Source organism: Palaemon carinicauda, chromosome 19 (assembly GCF_036898095.1).
Source record: "Palaemon carinicauda isolate YSFRI2023 chromosome 19, ASM3689809v2, whole genome shotgun sequence".
Lineage (NCBI taxonomy): Eukaryota > Metazoa > Arthropoda > Malacostraca > Decapoda > Palaemonidae > Palaemon > Palaemon carinicauda.
This window is the reverse complement of record NC_090743.1, coordinates 109,399,946-109,421,602: the sequence shown is the minus strand read 5'-3', so window position 1 is coordinate 109,421,602 and position 21,657 is coordinate 109,399,946. Positions and strand designations below refer to the sequence as shown.

The window sequence follows — 21,657 nt, the reverse complement described above, 5'->3', positions numbered from 1 at the left end:
AAGTTTATCTTGATCGCATGCCCTTGCAGTCATCAGTCACAATTATTGGCGGTGGGCCTAACCTTTGACTAAAAAGTCCAACTGCAAGGTAGTAGTATTCACAGTTATTGGCAGTGGGCCTAACCTTTTGCTTAAAAGCAAGACTGCAAGGCAACAGCCGTCCTTTTAGTCACTTTCCATGACATGCGGATGTATGATGGTAGTATTCTTATACCCCTACACACAAACATTATGGAACAAACGGGAAGCACCAGTACAGAAGCCATAGTCACCAATGTCAAATTCAGTTGCTTGGTCACAAGATCTGTAAGCCTGAAGAACAGATCCTAAAGCAAATTTCATACTGACAAACAAGAAATGGCCACTGAAGACCTGGTAGCCCCAGAAAGAGGTTTTGCCACTGAAGACCTGTTAGCCCCAGGAAGAGTTACAAAACCAAGCTAAGTCAACCTTAAAGAAATGCAAAAATCTACCAACCACCTAATCACACTTGCTAGCAATTGTACGGCCCGGGTGACGAGTACAGTATTAAAAATAGGGGTAACTGCTCTGAATCAGGATCACACAGCACATGAAAAGGCTTCACACAATAAGTCTCTGCAGCCCCAAATCCTGATGTGTCCAACATGTGGCTATGTATTCAAATCCAGGATTGACCTGGTGAGCCATAAAATTGAGCATGAATGCATTAAGTGTGTGTAAACACCGTGACTTGAGGTATTGTACTATGCTGTGAAATCACAAATTTTCATGTATTGTTTTTTGTCCTTTTTTTCATTATTTTTTAATTACTGTTATGTCATTACAGGTACATCACTCATTTTCTACTCCAGCTGCAGCTCCTGTTATTGCCCCAGGTCTTATACCCACTACAGGAGGTAGGAACCTTTTTATGCATTATTCAAAATAAAAAGATTAATGATGAAATTTATTAATTTTATAATTGCTTGATATTCATATTGCTTCTACTCAAAGCTGTATCGACGTTAACCGAAAATGAAAATTTTCTACGCTCTCCCCGCATTAAATGCTTCCCCCTCTGGGAACCAGCACGCAATCTGGCGGTTCATAGCCACTAACTAGATGTTGATACAACATATTAACCCTTCCTTTTTGCTTATCGACGTTGAAAGCCCGATCTTTAGTATGTTGACATCACTGATCAGTGGGGAGGGAGGGCTTATGTATATGAACATTGGGTGAGTATAAAAGTAAAAAATTTTACTAATAAGATCCTGATTATTTCTATGAAAAACACTTGATGTTCATATTGCTGATTCCCACACACTGACGGAGGTGATATAGTAAAGGAAAGAGATGGTAAAGTAACAACCTAGATTAATACCTTTTTCCACCACTTGAAATTAGTTTAAAAGGTAATAAATCCTACAGTTATTCCAGATAAACTTGTAACCACTAGAGTTCACTGGTTGGATTCCAATTCTATATCCACTATCCCCCTTTTAAAACTAAAGTCTTTCACAGAAAATAAAAAGCCTTGAAGTTTCTCATTAAGAAAACTAAAGACTTAACTTGAAACTTGAAACAAATTTAAGCTAATAAAGAAAAAACTTCCAATAAAAATCAGCTTCTTTTAGATAAAGCCGTTCAAAAACTGACAATGTATACCACCGAATCATTGTCAACACTTCTTTCCAAAAATTTCCATGAAAGAGTAGCTGAACTACCAATTTTTTATTCTAAATTTTTAAGTCCTTCTTTCCTTCTGATTTGAAGCTAACTTAGTGTGTGACCTTATCACTGAACTCGTAACTAGAAACAAAATGTAATTACAAGGAAGATGACCTTAGGCAGTCAAAATTCATAGCTTAATAAGAACTTTTACACTCAATATATCTAAGTCTTGTCATCATACAACTCTTTAGAAGTTTTTAATTCCAGTAACCCTTTAGTTTTAAAAATTTTAGAGTGGTTTTTTATTATTGGGCCGAGAGGTATAACAGTTCGATTTTCTTTGGTTCTGGCAAACGTAGGTGTGTCTAGAAATGAGGAGGTAGATCTATGGGCAAAGAATGCTGCAGCTGAGTGGCTACCAAGAAGTTATCCCATCTTGTATAAAGATTTTTTACCTAGTATTAAAATTTGTTTTTCAATATTAATCTTACCCGATGATCATGTAGCTGTCAACTCTGTTGCCCGACAGAAATCTACGGTCGGGATACGCCAGCGATCGCTATACAGGTGGGGGTGTACACAACAGCGCCATCTGTGAGTAGGTACTCAAGTACTTCTTGTCAACAAGAACTCAATTTTTCCTCTGTCGTGCCACCGGCAAGACCTACTAATACGCCGTCCCTAACTGGATTTGTTTTCACAACTTTTTGGTGAAGTACACTATTCCAGTTTTGAGCTTTCGCTATGCAGGGGTTTTATCTTCATTTCAAAACTTGAACTCGTTTTGGATAGATTTTATTATGGTGACGAAGAGAGTATGGACTCTCTTTCACTTTTAAATGGCCGACCCTTCCCTTAGACGGAAGTGTTGGTGTCGAAGAGAGTATAGACTCTCTTTCACTTTTTATGACCCACCCTTCCCTTAGACGGAAGTGTGTTTAGGTTTTTGGTAATTTTGCTTAACAAAGTTATAGATTTATTTTATATCTCTCCGCCATTTATAGGCCTCTTCGATTAACTTTCCATTTATTATAAACTTATAAAAATTAATTTTTATGTTTGTTTATATGCGACCTTTCCTAATAGTAGGCGGTCCTTACTTGGAACCGAAGTTAATTAACATTGAGCCCGTCATATCGTTTTTCCTGTTAAGAATTTATGCTATTTTAATTTTAATGTTTTTGAAAGAATTTCTTTGATAGTCTCGTACTGTTTTCAAAGTTGAACTAACGTTTAGTTTAGTCTCCGCAGTTGTTGACGTTCAGAACGTTCAACTTGCGCTCTATCGTTACGATAGAGAGAGAGTATTTCACGGTTTCACGTTGCAGTAAGAGTAAACCGATTCTAGCGTTTCGTTCATTCTTTCTTAGCTTAAATGGTTTTAATTCTAATAAAGGAACTTTTTATTTGGGAAACCTTTCAGTTTTTTTTTTTTCCTTTTACAAATGATTTGTTTTAACGATATATAATTGGGCTCATCTCTCAGGTTCTAAGTCAAGAGAGAGAGAGAGAGAGAGATAGAGACGGAGGGAGAGAGAGGAGGATAAACGTTTCGTTCAAGCGGGTAACGTTGTTCTCGTTTTTTACTCTTCTCCCTAGTCGCTATAGGGGAAGAAGGTAAAACGTTTCTAGAGTTTTATTCTTGTTCCCAGGCTTTATGCGGTGAGAGATTTTAAATGTAGTTTATTTGATCTAGTGTTTAGTCTCTTTTCCAGCCACTGAATTCTTTATCTTTCATTATGTTTTTCTGTTACATTGTAAAACTGTTTTCGCAATTACTACCTTTTAATGAAGGATAGGATTGCGTGTTTCAGGTACAAACCACTTAAAGTTTCGAGTTCAGTGAAATAAGTGCAAACAGAAAATCAAAAGTGATAAAGTGATATGCGCAAAGTGTTACAGTGGTGCGTTCGAGGGTTCTTTTGTTCGTGCCAGTTGTTCACCTTGTCCGATACCTCTTACAAGCTCCCAAGCCCAGGGGAGAAGTAATGTCGAAGGACTTATGGGTTCCACAGGTCTTGATCGACGAACAAACGTTTCCCTCCGTGGTTTCGGGTGTATCTACACACGTTGCCGACGTGATCACCCCACCCACACAAAGACGAGAGAGCCCATTTATTCCTCGTCTGCGGAAGAGGTTTCTCGCAGAAACCATGGACCAAATCTTGCAGCTTTTAAGTGCAAGTCGGTCCCTTCCGCGCAAGTCCAACGGCCTAGGTGTAGCCACTGGGTCAGTTCGGACTCGCTGCAGTACGACAACTGCACACCTCCCAAGAGAGGCAAGGTGGTACCGCAACAGGCAGTAACTCCGTCTGTTGCCACACCAGCTGTTTTAGACCCTCAGTCACAACGGACAGTAGCTCCGTTTGTTGTTGTCTTTCATAGACCCTAGTGGTCCATGCTGCAGACTATACAGTCTCAGCTTGCTCCTTCATGCAGGAGTATCGTGCTGGAAGGTTGACAATGCACCTGTTAACCTACAACCCGCCGAGGTTGTGCGCTCAGCAGATACTGCGGCTGCCTGCTCCCACACTCCACCTGTGAGAGCTCCACCACCGATGCGCAGTCCACCCTGCCAGACGCATGTTCTTGCTGCACCATCTGCTAACATGCGTGAGCTACCGCATCAGCAGTGGGAAGGTTCTGTAGAGCTGCCGGGTTCCAGCACTATGCGGCATTCTCCGCAGCCCATGCAGCATGCTCTGCATACCTTACAGCATGCTCCGCATACCATGCAGCATGAGCCGCATACCTTACAGCATGCTCCGCATACCATACCGCATGCTCCTCAACCCACCGCAGCCCCTCCCACGCACCAGCACTCTGCTTTTGTTGTTGCCAGCTCCCACACTCCGACTGCGGAGAAGGTTGACGATGCACCCGTGGGCCTACACCTCCCACGGTTGTGCGCCCGGCATGGCTTCCTGCTCTCACACTCTTGTTGTGAGAGCTCCTCCACCCATGCACAGTCAACCCTGCCAGATGTATGATGACTCCCACACACAGAGCACTCCGTTGCCGTGCGTGAGCTACCACAAGCTGCCGTGTTTTGACACGGTGTGTCAGCCTCCGCAACACACTGTGGTTACCGCCACTCGCCCGCAGCAAACTAGTCAGTCAGGAGTTGAGGCTTCCCCACACAACTTTGGTTGTTGCCAACTCACAGACTGTCAAACAGTTACATGACGTTGCCTTCTGGTCTGCTACTTATACACCAGTGCTGTATGTCCTCACGCTCCTGTTGTGGTTGACAGTTCAGTTTTTGACAGTTCACAGACTGTCAAGCAGTTTCATAACGTTGCCTTCTGGTCTGCTGCTTTTGCACCAGTGAAACCCTCACTGAGAGAACCTAGCTTTTCTCGGATATGGCTCCTGTAGATGAGAAAGTGCTGTTCTCCCTCCTTCTGATATTCCCTTGAGGACTCTGTCATTTGGAGAGGAGCCTTAAGCTGCTTAGCCTCCTATGGACTTTTATTTAAGCATAACATGCTTCCAGGGAGGGTAAATGGTTCCGCTTCAGTCGCTAACCCCGTCTGTTGCCACACCTGCTCCCATAGACCTTGGGCTTTGTTGCAAGACATGCAGTCCAAGCTTAGTCCTTTATAGAGGATTTTTTACGGAGAAGACCCTTCTTGCCAACGACCTTCCTCCCGGTTGGTTGTACGCCCTGTTGACGCTGAGGTATCCTACTCACGTCCGCCAGTTGAGATGATTCCTCCACCGGTGCGACCCAGTGTGGGTTGCCAGTCGCACGTTGATGTTATGCTACTCTCGGAGGTGGTTGTGGACGTTCAGTGTGTCACTGGGAAGACGTTCAACAGCCAGCAGAGGTGACTTGTTGTGACGCAGTGCGGCAACCTCAGCAACCCGATAAGGGGTTGTCTGTACTACCCAGACAATCTAGACAGTTTCGGGTTGTCGCTGTACTTCCTCGCTTCCCCATGGTTGACAGTTCACAGACTGTGCAGCAGTACCATGATCTTGTGTCCGGCTCCGTCACGCATCCACCAGTGCGACCGGATTCAGCGAGTCAGACGTTGCCCACTCCGTTGCCGTTTCCTCATCAGTTTCGGATGAGGAACCCTCTGATGAGGACATGGCTGAACAAGAAGATCAATCCCCAGCCCTGCTATCCATCCAGAAGATGCTGAAGAAGGAATATGGCCCTGTCAGGCTGTGGATGAGTCTGGTTAGGACACTGTCATCCGTGGTGCATTTGGTGTCACTTGGAAGACTACACCTCCGTCCTCTTCGGTTTCATCTAGCTCTTCACTGGAAAAGGACAAGACGCTAGAAGCGGTCTCGATCCCGGTTTCCGGAAGATAAGTCTGGTCTAACCTGAGGAAAGGACTTTATCAACCTTTTATAGGGTCTTCCCCTGACTGTTCAGACTCCCAACCACGTTCTCTTCTCAGACGCATCGGACGTAGGCTGGGGTGCGACCTTAGGCGGTAGGGAATGCTCGGGATTATGGAACTCGCGTCAAAGGACAATGCATTTTAACTGCAAGAAGCTTCTGGCAGTACGTCTGACCTGGAAAAGCTTCAGGTCTCTCCTTCAAGACAAAGTAATGGAGGTCAACACGGACAACTCCCTGCTTTGATGTTCATCTCCTAGCAAGGAGGGACCTACTCTCTGACATGGTGCGAGTTCGCTAGTGACCTCCTCTCCTGTTCAACAGGTCTAGACTTTTCACTAGTAACAAATTTCTTCCAAGGCAACTTGAATGTCTTAGCAGTTTGTCTCAGTAGGAAGGGACAATAATTCCAACATATTGGACCCTCCACAGAGATGTATGCAAGAGACTTTGGGTCACCTGGGGCCAGCCAACCATAGATCTCTTCGCAACCTCGATGTCCAAGAGGCTCTCAATACTTTGCTCACCTATCCCGGACCCAGCAGTGGTTCTTTTAGATGCCTTTCTACTAGATTAGTCTCATCTAGATCTATATGCATTCCCTCCGTTCTAGATTGTCAACAAGGTACTGCAGAAGTTCGCCTCTCACGTTGGGACAAAGTTGACACTAGTTGCTTCCCTCTGGCCCGCGAGAGAATAACTTACCGAGGTACTTCGATGGCTAGTAGACGTTCCCAGAACTCTTCCCCTAAGGGTGGACCTACTACGTCTGCCACGCGTAAGAAGGTACTCCAAGGCCTCCACGCTCTTCGTCTCACTGCCTTCAGAGTATCGAAAGACTCTCGATAATTAGAGGTTTTTCGAAGGAGGCAACCAGAGCGATTGTTAGAGCAAGGAGAACATCCACCCTTAGAGTCTACCAATCGAAGTGGGGAATCTTCCTAAACTGGTGCAAGTCAGTATCCGTATCCTCGACCAGTACCTCTGTAACTCAAATAGCTGACTTCCTCTTATATCTGAGAAAAGAGCAATCTCTTTCAGCTCCCACTTTCAAGGGTTACAGAAGCATGTTGGCATCAGTCTTCCGTCACAGAGGCTTAGATCTTTTTAACAATAAAGATCTACAGGACCTCCTTAAGTCTTTTGAGACCACGAAGGAGCGTCGTTTGGTTACACCTGGTTGGAATTTAGACGTGGTTCTAAGATTCCTTATGTTAGACAGGTTCGAACCACTTCAATCAGCCTCCCTGAAAGATCTCACCTTTAAGACTCTTTTCCTGATATGCTTTACCAGCTAAAAGAGTCAGTGAGATTCATGCCTTCAGCAAGAACATCGGATTTTCATCCGAAACGGCTACATGTTCTACATCTTGGTTTTCTAGCCAAACACGAGCTGCCTTCTCGGCCTTGACCAATATCGTTCGTTATTCCAATCTTATCGATATGGTTGGAAATGAACTAGAAAGAGTATTATGTCCTGTAGAGCTCTTAAGTTCTATTTTAAAAACCTTTACGAGGCCCGTCTGAAGCTTTATGGTGTTCAGTTAAGAATTCATCTTTGCCTATGTCAGAGAATTCTTTATCCTATTATTTTCAGACTGTTAATACGAGAAGCTCATTCCCTTCTGAATGAGGAAGACCAAGCTTGGCTGAAGGTAAGGACACACGAAGTTAGAGCTATCACAACTTCTGTGACCTTTTAATAAAATAGATCTCTGCAAAATATTTTCGACGCAACCTTTTGGAAAAGCTAATCAGTGTTCGCGTCTTTTATCTTAAGAATGTCCAGTCTCTTTACGAGAACTGCTACACTCTGGGACCATTCGTAGCAACGAGTGCAATAGTGGTGGGGGCTCCACCACTACAATTCCCTAATTCCAGAACCTTTTTAATCTTTCTCTTGAAATATTTCTGGGTTGTCCGGAAGGCTAAGAAGCCTTCCGCATCCTGGTTGATTTGGCGGGTGGTCAAATTCTTTCTTGAGAAGCGCCTAGATTAGAGGTTGTGATGAGGTCCTTTAGTATGGGTTGCATCCCTTCATACTTCAGCACCTAGGAGTCGCTCAGCATCCTAAGAGGATCGCTAGGCTCAGTAAGGAAGACGTACTTAAAAAGGCAGAGTAATGGTTCAAGTCGACTTCCTTACCAGGTACTTATTTATTTTATGTTTGTTATTTTGAATAACGGCTAAAATAAGATACGGGATACTTAGCTTCTTTGTTAACATATATGCTGGTCTCCACCCACCACCCTGGGTGTGAATCAGCTACATGATCATCGGGTAAGATTAATATTGAAAAATGTTATTTTCATTAGTAAAATAAATTTTTGAATATACTTACCCGATGATCATGAATTTAAGGACCCGCCCTTCCTCCCCATAGAGAACCAGTGGACCGAGGAGAAAATTGAGTTCTTGTTGACAAGAAGTACTTGAGTACCTACTCACAGATGGCGCTGTTGTGTACACCCCCACCTGTATAGCGATCGCTGGCGTATCCCGACCGTAGATTTCTGTCGGGCAACAGAGTTGACAGCTACATGATCATCGGGTAAGTATATTCAAAAATTTATTTTACTAATGAAAATAACATTTTACAAAAATTGGCAACAGCATTTGGATAGTTTAGTTGGAAATAAGATGAGAGTAATAACGAATATTATATCTCCTTGGAGGTATAGCATGATGCCCCGGAAGTGGGAGACTGCTCTTTGTCATCTCCGCATTGGTCACACTTGGTTGACACAAGTTTCTGATGAATGACCAACATCAGCTGTACTGAGATGACTGTTTGGCACCCTTAATAGTGAGGCATTTGTTGACTGAATGCACCACTTTTAGCAAATAAGAAATAAATATCTGGTGAGGCCCGAGGTGAGGATTGCAGGTTAATCCTTTCCAAGATTCTTGGGCAGGATGTGTTGTTCTATGCTATTGTTTTCAGATTTATTTCATAAGCAGTTCTTGTGAAAGCTATTTAAATTTTATAAGGACATCTTCACTTTCATGGTTTTAAACTGAATATTCTTTTATTCGATGTCAGGATGCTAGGGAACTCTAAATCAATCAATCAATCATCATACAATTTTTCCAATGTCTTACCTCCTTTCTTCCCAAAAAAGTATGTGGCACTCCAGTGTAAAAATAAATAGTTCTGAAATAAGGTAGCTAGATGAAATTAACATTCTACCCTCAAAGTATCATTACTGGATACAACCTTTAGTCTATCAAGACTTTTATTGGATAACAATGTTAATAGCCAGTCTGCTATTGGTAAAAGAATAAAAGAAAACTGATATATCTGTGAGATTTTCAAAAGTAAAACTGTTCAAACTTTTAAAACGGAAAAGCTTTAAAAAAGTAACATTACTTCTTAATGCAGTATTACCTTAATCCTTTTGTAACTGTAGGGTATTCAAGAGTAAAGTGGTAAGACTAGCTGCTCAGGTACGGTTTAAACCTCTACGTCCTAAATATAATTTATTCTAACAGAAAACCAAAATTTCAACAATTTATCCAAACTAATTCTTGCTATTGAACAAGGGATGGTTGAAGGCCAGAGGAATTAGGCTGATGACCTTTACCAAGGAAGATTCCCAGTGAACTGGTAGGAGTCTTCCCTAAGTTGGGTAAAAGAGAAAAACTTTTCCTTAGAATTTGAACAAGGCTGTCGTAGACTTATAAGTTCTAATAGCCCCATTGGTATTTCAACACATGCCTTTTAGAGTGGAATCCTAATGGCCTCCCACATTACAAACTGAATCTGTTAAAGGTGGAAATTCAAAAGACTAGTAGCTATTAGCTTATAAGTCTAGCCTTCTCAGGATTTCCCCTGAATGAGAAGTAAGCTTTCGTTTACACTTTGAACTTTAGGCTGATCATGAAACACGCTTCCAGAGGGTGACCTTGAGGCTTATGCCTCCTTTCAAGATTCACAAAGTAAAACTTTCTCGGGCACAAGACAATGCAGATTATGATCGCCCAAAAAATTCCTATTTACAACAGTGCAACAATTGCTAACAAATCATGAAAAGACATCTTAAACTACTAAAAGAAATATAAAGACAAAAGCCTGATTGCAAATTTTATCAGCAACTTGGGTCCTTATTAGTTTTGAATAAGCATTTAACATTCATCAGTCAGAAATACAATACCTGCCTGTATTAAACTTTCAAATACCATGCTGTGTGAATCTGAAATGCATTTTATATCAACCAAAATTAGTTTTAATATTATCAAGGGATAATAAACATATGAAGACCTAATAATCTGGATCTTACTTTGATTAGGTAACTGGCCACACTAAATTACCCGATAAATAGATAAATCATTGTTTGACATTAAAAATTTCTTTCTAATCATGAATATCTTTCAATACCACAGCAATCCAAAGATTTTTAAGAATTCCTTAAGATATTTGTTAAAATTATCGGGGACAAGTACAGATCATAATTTAAAATTGGCAAAGATCTGTCTTGGGAAAGAAAAGGCTTTAACTTCGAGTGGGAAATAGAATTAGCAGCCTTACTTAAAATTATATTTGGAAATCATTGTTTTTTTAAAGATTAAAGTTTATAATCATTCAAATAATCTACTTTAAAGACCTGCCAAACTGTTTTTAGATTATTTACATTTACGTACAGGAACTAATGTGCATTTGATTAATAAACTTGTTTATGGTAGTGGGTCGTTTATAGGTTTGGGGTACTAATCCCTACATTTACCTCATAGGAGAAATCTTGTGATGAGCTAGCAGCAAAAATTTTAAACAAATAGTGGACACAGCCATCGAACATGTTACAATAGAACTGATGTAGTAAATCTTTAAGGGACTAATTCATAAATAAAAAAATCTGTCTAAAGCAATCATACAGTTTTCCACGCCAACCACATTTTATGTTTAGTGGCATTTACTTTAGGGAGAGGAGGGTTATAAGGATCCAGACTGCCTTCTTGGTGTTCTGTCTCTCAAATTCTAGGTGTCCAAAGGATTGGCTAGAAATGTAGGAATGTGAAGGTTTCCCATCAGAAATATATAAAGTAAATTAAGAATTAAGACTCTACAATAGGATCTTGAATCTGGGAGGTGCTTTATATCATCAGAACCTTTACAGCATTGTGCACTAAAACCACTAGCTACCACTAGAGAAGTTAGGCTAGGGTTTTTAATAGGGAAGATTAAGCCTGAAATAATAACTCTTCACTAGACAAAGATGCAGGGATCACTCTGATCCAACAACCTTTCCCTGGCAAATAAGTACATCCAGAAGTACATACCTTTTCCCTGGAATGTAACAAGCGAACAACTGTACGGCATAAAATGATGCCCAGATGGTCATCTGTTTTGTAAACTTAGAAAGCTGCTCCCTTACTTGATAATGTAGGCTACTTTGTTGGGGGTGTCACTCATAAACACTACTTAGCACCTCCTCAGACATTCTTTGAAGGCTTGCAGGGATAGAAATGCTGCTTGCATTTCCAAGACATTTATAAGTAGATGTTTCTCTTCTGACCACACTTCTGAGAAGACCAAGTTGCTCAGATGTTGCCCCACCCCTCTGATTCATCTGGGAAAAGGTGCATGTCCGGAGTTGTGGAGGCAAGAACAGGAAGGTTAAGTGATCCCTGTAGGCTGACCAGTGATCCTTCAAATACTATTGAAAGGATCCCTGATGGAAGTGGCCATGAGGATTGAGTTTGCTAGCAAGGAAAGGTGGCCTAGAACTCTGCCAGTGCCGAGCTAGGGTTACTGTCTTGGACAGGAATGGTCATGCTACCTCCTAGAGTTATCTGATGCATTTGTATGAAGGAAAGACCCTTGCTGCTGTTGTGTTGATTAGCATGCCCAAGTAATGTCACTTCAACCCTGTTTGGGTATGATATTCGACTTATCTCACTGTGTCACTATCCACAGATTGTGACAAAATTCAAGTAGTTGATCTGGATCCTGTAGTAAGTGCCTCATGGAGGAGGTTAGGATCAGCCAGTAGTTGAGATACATTAACATCATATCCCATGTGAATGGGCCCTAGTTGCTACCAGGGACAACATCTGAATGAACACCTAATGAGCAATGTAAAGTCCGAAGCACTGTATCTTGAACTGGTACACTATCATAGAAAGAGAAGCAGAGTTACTTCTGAGATGACTGATGAATGTGTACGTGGAAGTAAACATCCTTCTGATTCATTGAAAGCATGGAGTCTCTTTCTCTCATAGAATGCAGCACAGGCTGTACTGTTTCCATTCTGAGCTTTGTTTGACAAACAAACTTGTTCAGTGACCGGTTTCCAGTCCTCAGTTAACTTCTCCATCACGAAGATTCGATTGTAGAAGCCCGGAGACTTCTCTCAAATGTGTTCAACATCCCTTCCACCTCTGTCTGGTATGTGAGATGGGGGCCAAAGGTCCTAAAAAAGTAGTAAATAACCATCCTGAAGGACACTCACTACCAATGGCTCAGCCTAGTGTCAGCCAGTTTGCCCAAAGGCCAGACAGGCATTACCTACTCACGGGTGTATGAGAGGGAGAACGCTGGTATAGCATTTCCCTCTCCCTCCCTTCTTCCTGGAGGGACCAGGTTGTGTGACCTGAAAGGACTGTGCATGCACAGACTCCCTTCGAATAGAAGTTGGTAGGGGTCTAGGAAAGGCGCCAGAGGCCTAGGGCTTTTAAACAAGACTACGCACTAGATCATGAAGTCCTGTGAAGCAGTTCACCACTTCTTTACCGCAGCTTGCATGTGACTCCTAGGAAGGAGAGACACGCCTGCCAGCACCAACGTGTTACGGAGCCTTAGAGCTATGTCTGAACCGATTTCTTTTGAGAATCGGTTAGTCACTGGTTTGCTGACTGGTATGTCAGGAAGGTCACTAACTTTCCATCAGACAGTATGAGATTCTTGGACTTCTTTAAAAACTTCAGGGTAGCTGACTTTACAAAATATGTCACCACACTTTACTACTGGTCAGGCCATGAGTCAGCTTGGAGGGAGGCCATGGCAGACGATTCTTTGGCCGCTGACTCAGAGGCTGAGAGTGATGTGCCATCCGACCTTAGTCTGTCCATGGAGAGTTTCTCCGTTAGAGCGCACACTGATGGATCAACCTGTAGAGGTGCTGACGTAGGCTTCTCTGACACACAGAAACTTCTCTGCCTCGAGGGTGCGGGGGACAAGATCTTGTTTGACCGACTGGAAGTGAGAGTTCTTAGATTCACAGACTTAATTGTCAACTCGATCCAGAGCTAAATTAGCCAGATTTAACCAAGGGAAGTCCAGAGATAGCCTCAACCCTTGAGGGCACCAAAGTGCCAAGTAATGGCCAAGTTCTCTCTGAAGGCAGAACCAAGGTGGCCTTACTCAGTCCATTACATTCACGAACGAGTGCAAGAACATCTACAAAGGAACCCACAGACTGGATTGTTTGCCTCCATTGGCCAGATGAATTCCTATTACCTTCGTACCTAGCCAGAGTAGGTGGTGTGGCATGCTGCTCTGGGGGTTCCCGAATACAACCACGTTTTGCCAAAGACGAACCCAGCAACGTAATTGGGTGCTGATGATGGACCAGGATATCCCACAACAGCGGGTAAGAATCTCTGGCACTGACCTCGTCAGACAGAAGGAGTAACCTATACTCATTCCCCTGCAGATCATGGTAGAAAGGAGGCCCTAGTCTCGTACTGATAGGTGCTCCACTGCCAGCCCATAGCCATCAGCTCCACACAATGCCAGCCTCATTTTGTCCAACTTCTAAACACAGGCTACCAAAGTGTAGGTAGGAAGGTGGAGGGGTGCCAAAGTTCCTTTGTCATATGGCCGACGGAAGCTGCAGGGGGGCCATGCACCTCTGCCCTACATGGCTACTAGGGGTAGCCATGGATACCTGACCCATGAACTCAATGGCCATTCCAGCCCCACTGAAGACCTTCCTTAATTTAAAAGAATGAAATTTTGTATATGCACAGGAACAAAACTAAGATACCGGTACAATTCTACTTTTATTTAGAGACAAAATGAAGAAGTCATATGTAGATACCAGCGACAAGAAAAGATTTAAGAAGTTGTATCATCGACTAGTTAGTGGCCATCAACTGCAGAGCAGAAAATTTTATTTTTTGGGGTAGATGTTGATAACTTCAAGTACTGTAAAAGCAATATGAGCATTGGGAGTTTAATGATAATAATCATATTGTTTCCTTTCAAGTTGTAAAATAATTTTCTATATGGTTGCTCTTGCTTTCTTAGATAATCTACCAAAACTTAGTCCGGACTTGATTACAAAAGCACAGAAGTACTGCCGATGGGCTGTATCTGCCTTAGACTATGAAGATTCCAAAACAGCAATGTCAAATCTTCAGAAAGCCATCAGTTTACTGTCAACGGGACAAGACAGCTGAGTTTCTTCAACTTTATGATTAGTTTTGTTGGCCTCAATTCCTAAACATTAGCTGCTAATGTTTTTGGTGGCTGCCTGTCATATGCAGAATAAGAGAGTCAATCTATAAATTATTGCCATAAGAGATAAGTACAGTATGTTAAAAGCATGCAATTTAAGTTCATTAAAAAGTACCTTTTTATACTACAAAATGCTATGAATATCAGTTGTGTTAATTGTCAATTTATTATAGTGCACAGAGCTGCAAATTATTACAAAACTGTTGCTTTGTAAAAGCTTTAAAACTGTATTTGTTAGAAATGTACTGTATTGTAGTTTCATTGAATTTGAATGTTGAATACCACAATTGCTGAAAATATATCTAATGCACCATATATTGCATGTGTTTTTGCTCACAGTTTAGGTTTGTTATACTACCTGACACTTTGTTTGAAAACCACATACTGTAATTCAGTTTTATTTAAGAGCAATCTTTAAATATTCCTTAAAGTTGAGCAGATTTTTTATAATCCTGTGACATTTAAATATCTAATTAAGACATGCTTATTGTGGACGACCATTAACTAATTTTGTTTTTTCTCCTTGGATTTGGTTTCAAAGTTGGTGTTATAGAATTCTACAGTGAAAATATAATCTCTATAAAATTGTAAAGATATTTTAACTTAGGGGTGATCACCATATTTGCAATAATGATATAAATTATACATTTCATTAAATCAAGAACTAAAGATTTAGACAATTTTAAATCAGAAATAATATTGAACTGTTTAATTTTTTCCATCAGCATTTTGGTTGACAGTGCAAGGCTCACTTTGAAAGGGTAAAGCTAAAATCAATAGCATGTATTTTTATTTGAAGAATGGATTTTGTAGTTGTGAGGACTAAATACAAGTAAACATGATAAAGTACAGTACTGTCCCAGGTACACATTTGTAATGAAAAAGTAATTAAATGCTAACACTTGTGATTCTCTACTGAAATATGCAAAAGGGTTCTAACCGTCCATGGCAATTGGCTGTAAGGTCACAGTGAATATGTGCATTCTAAGTATCTAAGTATTCATTTTATTATTTTTAGCTTAAGAAGGAAACCCAAATACATGTGTTGGTGATAGTTGCTTGCAAGGTGATATAAAATGGTATACAGAGGTAATTTGATTTATATATTGATTATATTACCAAAGAAGGATCTTTATTTGTGCAGTGTATATTCGAGAAAGAATTTTAACCTCTATCAACCATCTGTTAAATTTATGCATTCTTTATTTCAGCCTTTTGATGCTTCTTGTATTGAGAATTATTTGATTTCCACTTATTTGTGTACATATATCAATATCATTTCATAATAAACTGCTATAAAAATGTAAAAGAAACAATGAAGTTATCATTTGTCAAGTATTAAATCTTTCTTTATAAGTCTCACGATGGACAAAGTTTTGTTGTCTGGAAAAAAATATTTTGTGCATTACTGTCATATTATGTAAAGCTTCGAGTCTATGGTATCAAGTACAATATGCTGTTTTAAGAACCAGTTAAGTACTATGGCTTTCATTTGTTTTATGAAACACAGCTCTATAACAATTGCAAGGCAATTTTGAATTATTGTATTTTTATCAGCCTTGTAGATAATATTTTCCTTACCTTTTTCATCCCCAAGTCCAGTACAGTGAACCCCATCATAGAGATATATGAACCAATATTGCAATTTGCATTTCTTATGTAAGTACTGTAGCTGGTTATTTTCTCAATAACTGAAATAAAACAAGCCATTTACCAAAAGCAGCAATTACCCAGATAACAAAAAATTACCCTTTAAACATAAATCTTTAAAACAATTAGATAAGGAAAAAGCAATAGTAAATATCAATATGATACTATATTCTGTGCTCACCAAAGTCTGTTCATTTCAGGCAAAGTAAACCAACAATTTCCCCTGCCCATTAGAGAGCAAAGGGTTTTATTTGTCAACCGTGTTTAGAGTCAGCTCAAATGAGGAAAGGTTAAATCATTTGGACAACAATAGATGTGGATAGCATGGTTGAAAAGTATTTTTGTGCCAATGTCGGAAGATTGTGAATAGTTAGGGTGCTTAGGATGCAGCAGGATTCTATTGTGTGAGGAAAGGAAGGAAGGTGTTGCTTCTCCAACATTGCTTCAAGCTTTTGTTAGGCAAAAACTTTATATACCTTAAACCACCCTTCTCACTGCTGTAATCAACCACCTTCACAAGATGAATGTTATCTCCAAACCAAACAAAGATGACCTATTGGAAACCTCCCCTACTTGAATTCAGTTGGTTGGGAGTTTGAGGCCCTATTTTCCAGTAGTGTCCGCAACCTTGCCCTCCTTGTGAGCTAGGGTTGGAGGGGGTGGGTTTAGGGGAGCCTTTAGGCATATCTACCGAGTCATCAATTGCGGCTTTGATGAAGGAAAAACCTATTTTTAAGGAGGTGCTGTGGTGTTCTCAAGTCCCTTCCTCCTCCTCAGACTTGTGTAGGGAAGTGGGACATAACTGTGACTGCCAGACAAGAAAAAAACACCCAGGTAAGCATTTTTTTCAGTCTTAGTATTGGTTCTCAGTGGTGGATGTGTCCTAAGTTATGAAATGAATTCAGCATTGTAAATGATGTGAAAGGTTTAATTGAGCCTGAACCCTAGGCTTCCCTTATACACACTAAGTTTCTGTCTTGCTTTTTGATACACTGGCTCTAGGGTTAGGAAGACAATATTTCTATATTATATTATGTCATTTAGGATTTTCTGTTCTAGCCTTAACAGGAAAGCCCTTGGGAGTCACACAATACATCCTAAAAATAGGTTTTTAATTTGTTAAAAGCCCTTTATTGGCTGCACAATGTCCCGTTTTATTTCAAGAGCCAAGATCTCGCACAGCTTCCTTGATCTGGAAGCCACACTACACTTGTATTATGTATGAGAAACAATTTTCAAACAATTTAGCCCTTTGAAACATGAATGCTGCTGAATTCGCTTTTATTCACTTAGAAAACCACAAAAAAATAATTCATCTAAAGTTCTTGGAAACATTTCATGTGGTACAAAAATGACTATAGTACTAATCAAAATATATGTAAGTCTAGCACAGCACACTATATGTGCCATCATAATCAACAGCAAATGGCATCGAGAAAATGGTGTGATTATCTAATGCACTAAGAATCATCCTCTCAACTATCTGCACAGCTCTACTTCATGTTGTTATAATATAAGCGCTAGTGTTATAGAGGTTATCAGATGACCTCAGAAATAAATATAGCTCATGCAATAATGTGATCAAAACAATGATACAGCCAGAATTAACAACAATGTATAATTAACAACTTGTGCATAATTACAGCTGAATAACAATAGGAAGGGCATAAAAATTCTGACCAATAAGTAAGAATATAATATTGTTACAACTCTTTGGTATGGTCTGACACAACAAGTTATAAATTACACAAAAGAAATAAAATATTCATTATTTACAAAATACTTGACCTATGAATAACATTAAACTATAATCTCATGGATATTATAAAATTATAAAATATCTAAGATTAAAAAAATTAGTATAAAATTCATTAATGTATATCAACTTATAATTTTTTTAAATTTTATTACCATTATATACTATTAAGATACTAATATTCATCTTTCATTCATGTCAATTGTGTATTATATAAATCTTTAAGAAATAATCATGAAATCTATACAAATCAACTAATATTAAAAACAATTTACATACGAAAAGATTATAATAATAAAACCGTTTGTCTAATGTCCAAGGTAGCCACCTCTCTTATATTGAGTGAAGATGACTTGGCTGTACAGCACAACAGGAAAGTGAAAAGGCTATGAATATGAGTAAGTCCAAAGGATGTTTCTTTCAAGTGTCATGAGAATTATTTATTCATCTTGATGCATAATTCTATCCTAGAAGTTCTGAGGTAATTCAATAGTCCCCAATTCCACATCAGAGCTGATTGGTCTCAATGTAGAATCATTTGACGTAAATCACATGAATCAAATCAGATTATTAAAAAGTACCAGTAAATGATATATTAATTGGTCATAAATTATTTGAAGAAAATGTCATGCCTCACAAGGTGTTTCCTTCCATGTATGGTAGGGAGCTTCTGAGACTATAATTTGGCCATTTGACTATTGGTTACTTTCATTCATGGACTTGAACAAACCACATGAAAGTAACATGTTCTAACTTTAATTCATAATCCACCTACCACTGAGATTAACTGTACACTCTTGATACAAGCAATGAAATAATCAGCAGGTATCCTCATCTGATATACAAATTCTAAAACAATATTAAAAAGGTGTAAATGTAATGTACAGTAAGTCCTCAGATTGCATCAGAGATTTGTTCCTATATGTAGCTATAGTTTTGATGCTAGCTGGAACACATTTAGATAAATCACTATTGCACTAGAACATAAAAAAATAACTAGGAAAAATAAACACAAGGAGGACAAACATAATTATGAAATGAAGTTAACCAAATATATCGATACCATATTCCTTTATGGTTACTATGATGCAAGTCAAAACTGTTGTAACCTGTAGACTTTCTGTACAGTACTACTAATGTTTTTCAGCACATGATTTATCTACAAAAATTATTTTGCCAAAATACAGTAAACTTGTTTAAATACTTTAAATTTTAAAATTGTATTAGGTAAAATATGACTTTCTACAGAGTGTTTATACTACTGTACTGTATATACTCGCGTAACATGCAAGTTTTGAAGATTAGTTTTGAAGTTAAATTCGAGGGTTTCACATCATACATGAGAAATAAAATTAGCATATACACTTTTGGACTAAGCTACGTCATCGTTCAAACTGTATATCCATTTACTGAGGTAAAAAGAGAAAAAAATAGTTTCATTTGAAATACTGCTCTCCTATTTTATTTACTGCCGAGCTAACCGGAGTTTCATTCATGTTGCCGATGTACGATAATTTATTTTTTGTTTGTTTAATGCTGTGGTGCTTGGTTATAAATCTTCACAAACTACGTATATCATGTTATAACAAAACAATATTCTTTGTTTTCAGATACTGTAAATTTATCTTTGAAATTCGGCATTTACATTTAATTACATGATTTGCAAATTCATAGGTTCCACTAAATTTCTCTCTTATTTCCTCCAGTTTTGGACACAGCTTTCTCCAATTCCAAACAGAATAGCAGCTATGAATATTGTTTCTTTTCTCACCTTCATTTACAGCTTGTTAGTTTATATTTGGCAGTATATTTTCTTTATCTTTTCTCTATAGTAAATAAGGGTATAATGTAAAATGTCAGTCTTATGCTACTTTGTTTACTATCGCACAATATCGATATGCAAACAAAACAGCTGCTATCTGATTCGAATGTTCATAACAAAACTTTTTTTTTTTCTTCAGTTGTTATTGTGGCTGTATGCGTTTATGCAATGAATATAACGATACTTTTAACCTTATCTTTTAATTTTCTAACCCATTGAAGTAGAAGATGGAATAAAGAAATGGAGTAAGAAAAAAAAAAATGTTAGCCTGTTGTAATTTAGTTTCTCAAAAATTAACTCGCATGATAATGATACACGAGATATATGATAAAATCATATTTTATGGGTGAAAATTTGAGGGTCGCACAATACGCAAGATAGGCTGTTACACGAGTATATAAGGTACAGTATATATTTTTAGTTATTTACTAAAGTAATGAACAAAAAATTACAAACTCATAATCAATGGATAAATCAGCCATGTTCAAATCTGAGGAAACTTCTACTGCATTAATGAAGTTGAGCCAGGAAACTTGAATTATATTACACCTTTCTCCAAAGTAAATTATATAGCTGGACTAAGCCTTACTTTATATAGCTGGACTAAGCCAAGTTTTATAACCATAAATCTCAGATAAAAACAATACAGTAGATTATCAAATAAATAGCTGATCTTCTCATGAGTTGGATTTTCAATGTTCAGGATTCTCATTACATTACAGCCATTACAATTTATTGCATCATCAAGAGATGTTCCAAGTTTTGCTCTACAAAACAAATAATTCACATATTTAACTGTCATTAGTAGAGCAACCTACAGGAAATAATGAGCAAACTGCAACCTACCTAGATTCTTGATTCTGTAAAATAATTATCATTTAGAGCATACTTGTTGGTGATCCTGGTATTGCAGATTCTGGTGAGGCAATTGATACAATCAAGACGGTACAACTAGTGCTCCAGAAGCACGGAATACTTCAACTCCTTTGTGAAGTGTACATACACGTGGAAACTCTTGACTAAGTAAAAATTCTGCAAACTGCAAAAGACATTACAAATTTGAATGATGTTAGGAAAAATTCTCTCCATGCACTGATTAATAGAGTAGAAAAATTATTTAGCCTATAATTGCTTCAAAAGACACTGATAAAAGCCTATTAATATTACTGTTTTTATTTGAGTATTTTTTTTAGAATTGAAAGATAACTGCGAGGAATGATAAATAATTCTTATTTATAGGTGGTAATTTTAAAATCAAAAGAATATGCTTTAGGGAACATGAAAAAACAAGAATGGATTACTTTCATCAAAATAATCTCGACAAACAAAAATTTAAATAATTTCGATTTGAAAGGAGACATTCTAATATCAAGGTTTGGGTGTACAATGATATGAAATGTTAGAAAAAAAATTGTATTTATCCCAGTACTGAATAAGCTTTTGCTGGCACCAGATTTTACTAAAATACAAGCTATAATGTAAGCAGCTTATAAAGGAAAAAAAAAGTTAAAAAAAAAAAAAAGGTTTTAAAAATATTTATTTCTATACTTACTTGATATTCATATTGCTTTTGTTCCTGGAAGCTTGGAATGTTGACATTAATCCTTTAGATTAAGAAATATCCTGTTTTCTTTCCTTTCAATATACTAATGATCCTAGTAAAGCAATAAGACTCCCCAGCATCTGCCAACAATAACATGCTGTGCTTGTATCACCTATTCAGTCTCAAAGTCGCACCATTTCCCTGATGTTCGTATTGCCGACTCCCACACTTTGGAGGTGGTGGTAGGCATTGTAGGAAAGCAATAGGGCATTTATTTTCCCATTATCAATTAAATAACATCCTAGAATTACCATTGGTCATTTATGTAACAAAAAATAAATTACCAAGCTTCACATATAATTTTACAAAACCAAAACAATTAAATTTGAAAGATTACTAATCTGCAACCCCCAAGCAAAATTATATCAAACTACCA

At 38.6% G+C, this 21,657-nt stretch overlaps 2 protein-coding genes across 2 annotated transcripts in view; one reads left to right on the top strand and one right to left on the bottom strand.

The window, feature by feature from the left end:
* LOC137658721 (vacuolar protein sorting-associated protein VTA1 homolog) overlaps positions 1 to 15,929 on the top strand; it is an 89,016-nt gene extending 73,087 nt beyond the window's left edge. Inside the window, exons 6-7 of the mRNA XM_068393718.1 lie at positions 809 to 878; positions 14,241 to 15,929. Of these exons, the coding sequence (XP_068249819.1) occupies positions 809 to 878; positions 14,241 to 14,392 (222 nt within the window). The 3' untranslated portion in view covers positions 14,393 to 15,929. The remainder of the gene's footprint in view (positions 1 to 808; positions 879 to 14,240) is intronic.
* Positions 15,930 to 16,756: 827 nt separating this feature from the next.
* The window catches only part of LOC137658720 (TBC domain-containing protein kinase-like protein), a 129,881-nt gene continuing 124,980 nt past the window's right edge, over positions 16,757 to 21,657 (bottom strand). Inside the window, exon 19 of the mRNA XM_068393717.1 lies at positions 16,757 to 20,717. Within this exon, the coding sequence (XP_068249818.1) occupies positions 20,616 to 20,717 (102 nt within the window). The 3' untranslated portion in view covers positions 16,757 to 20,615. The remainder of the gene's footprint in view (positions 20,718 to 21,657) is intronic.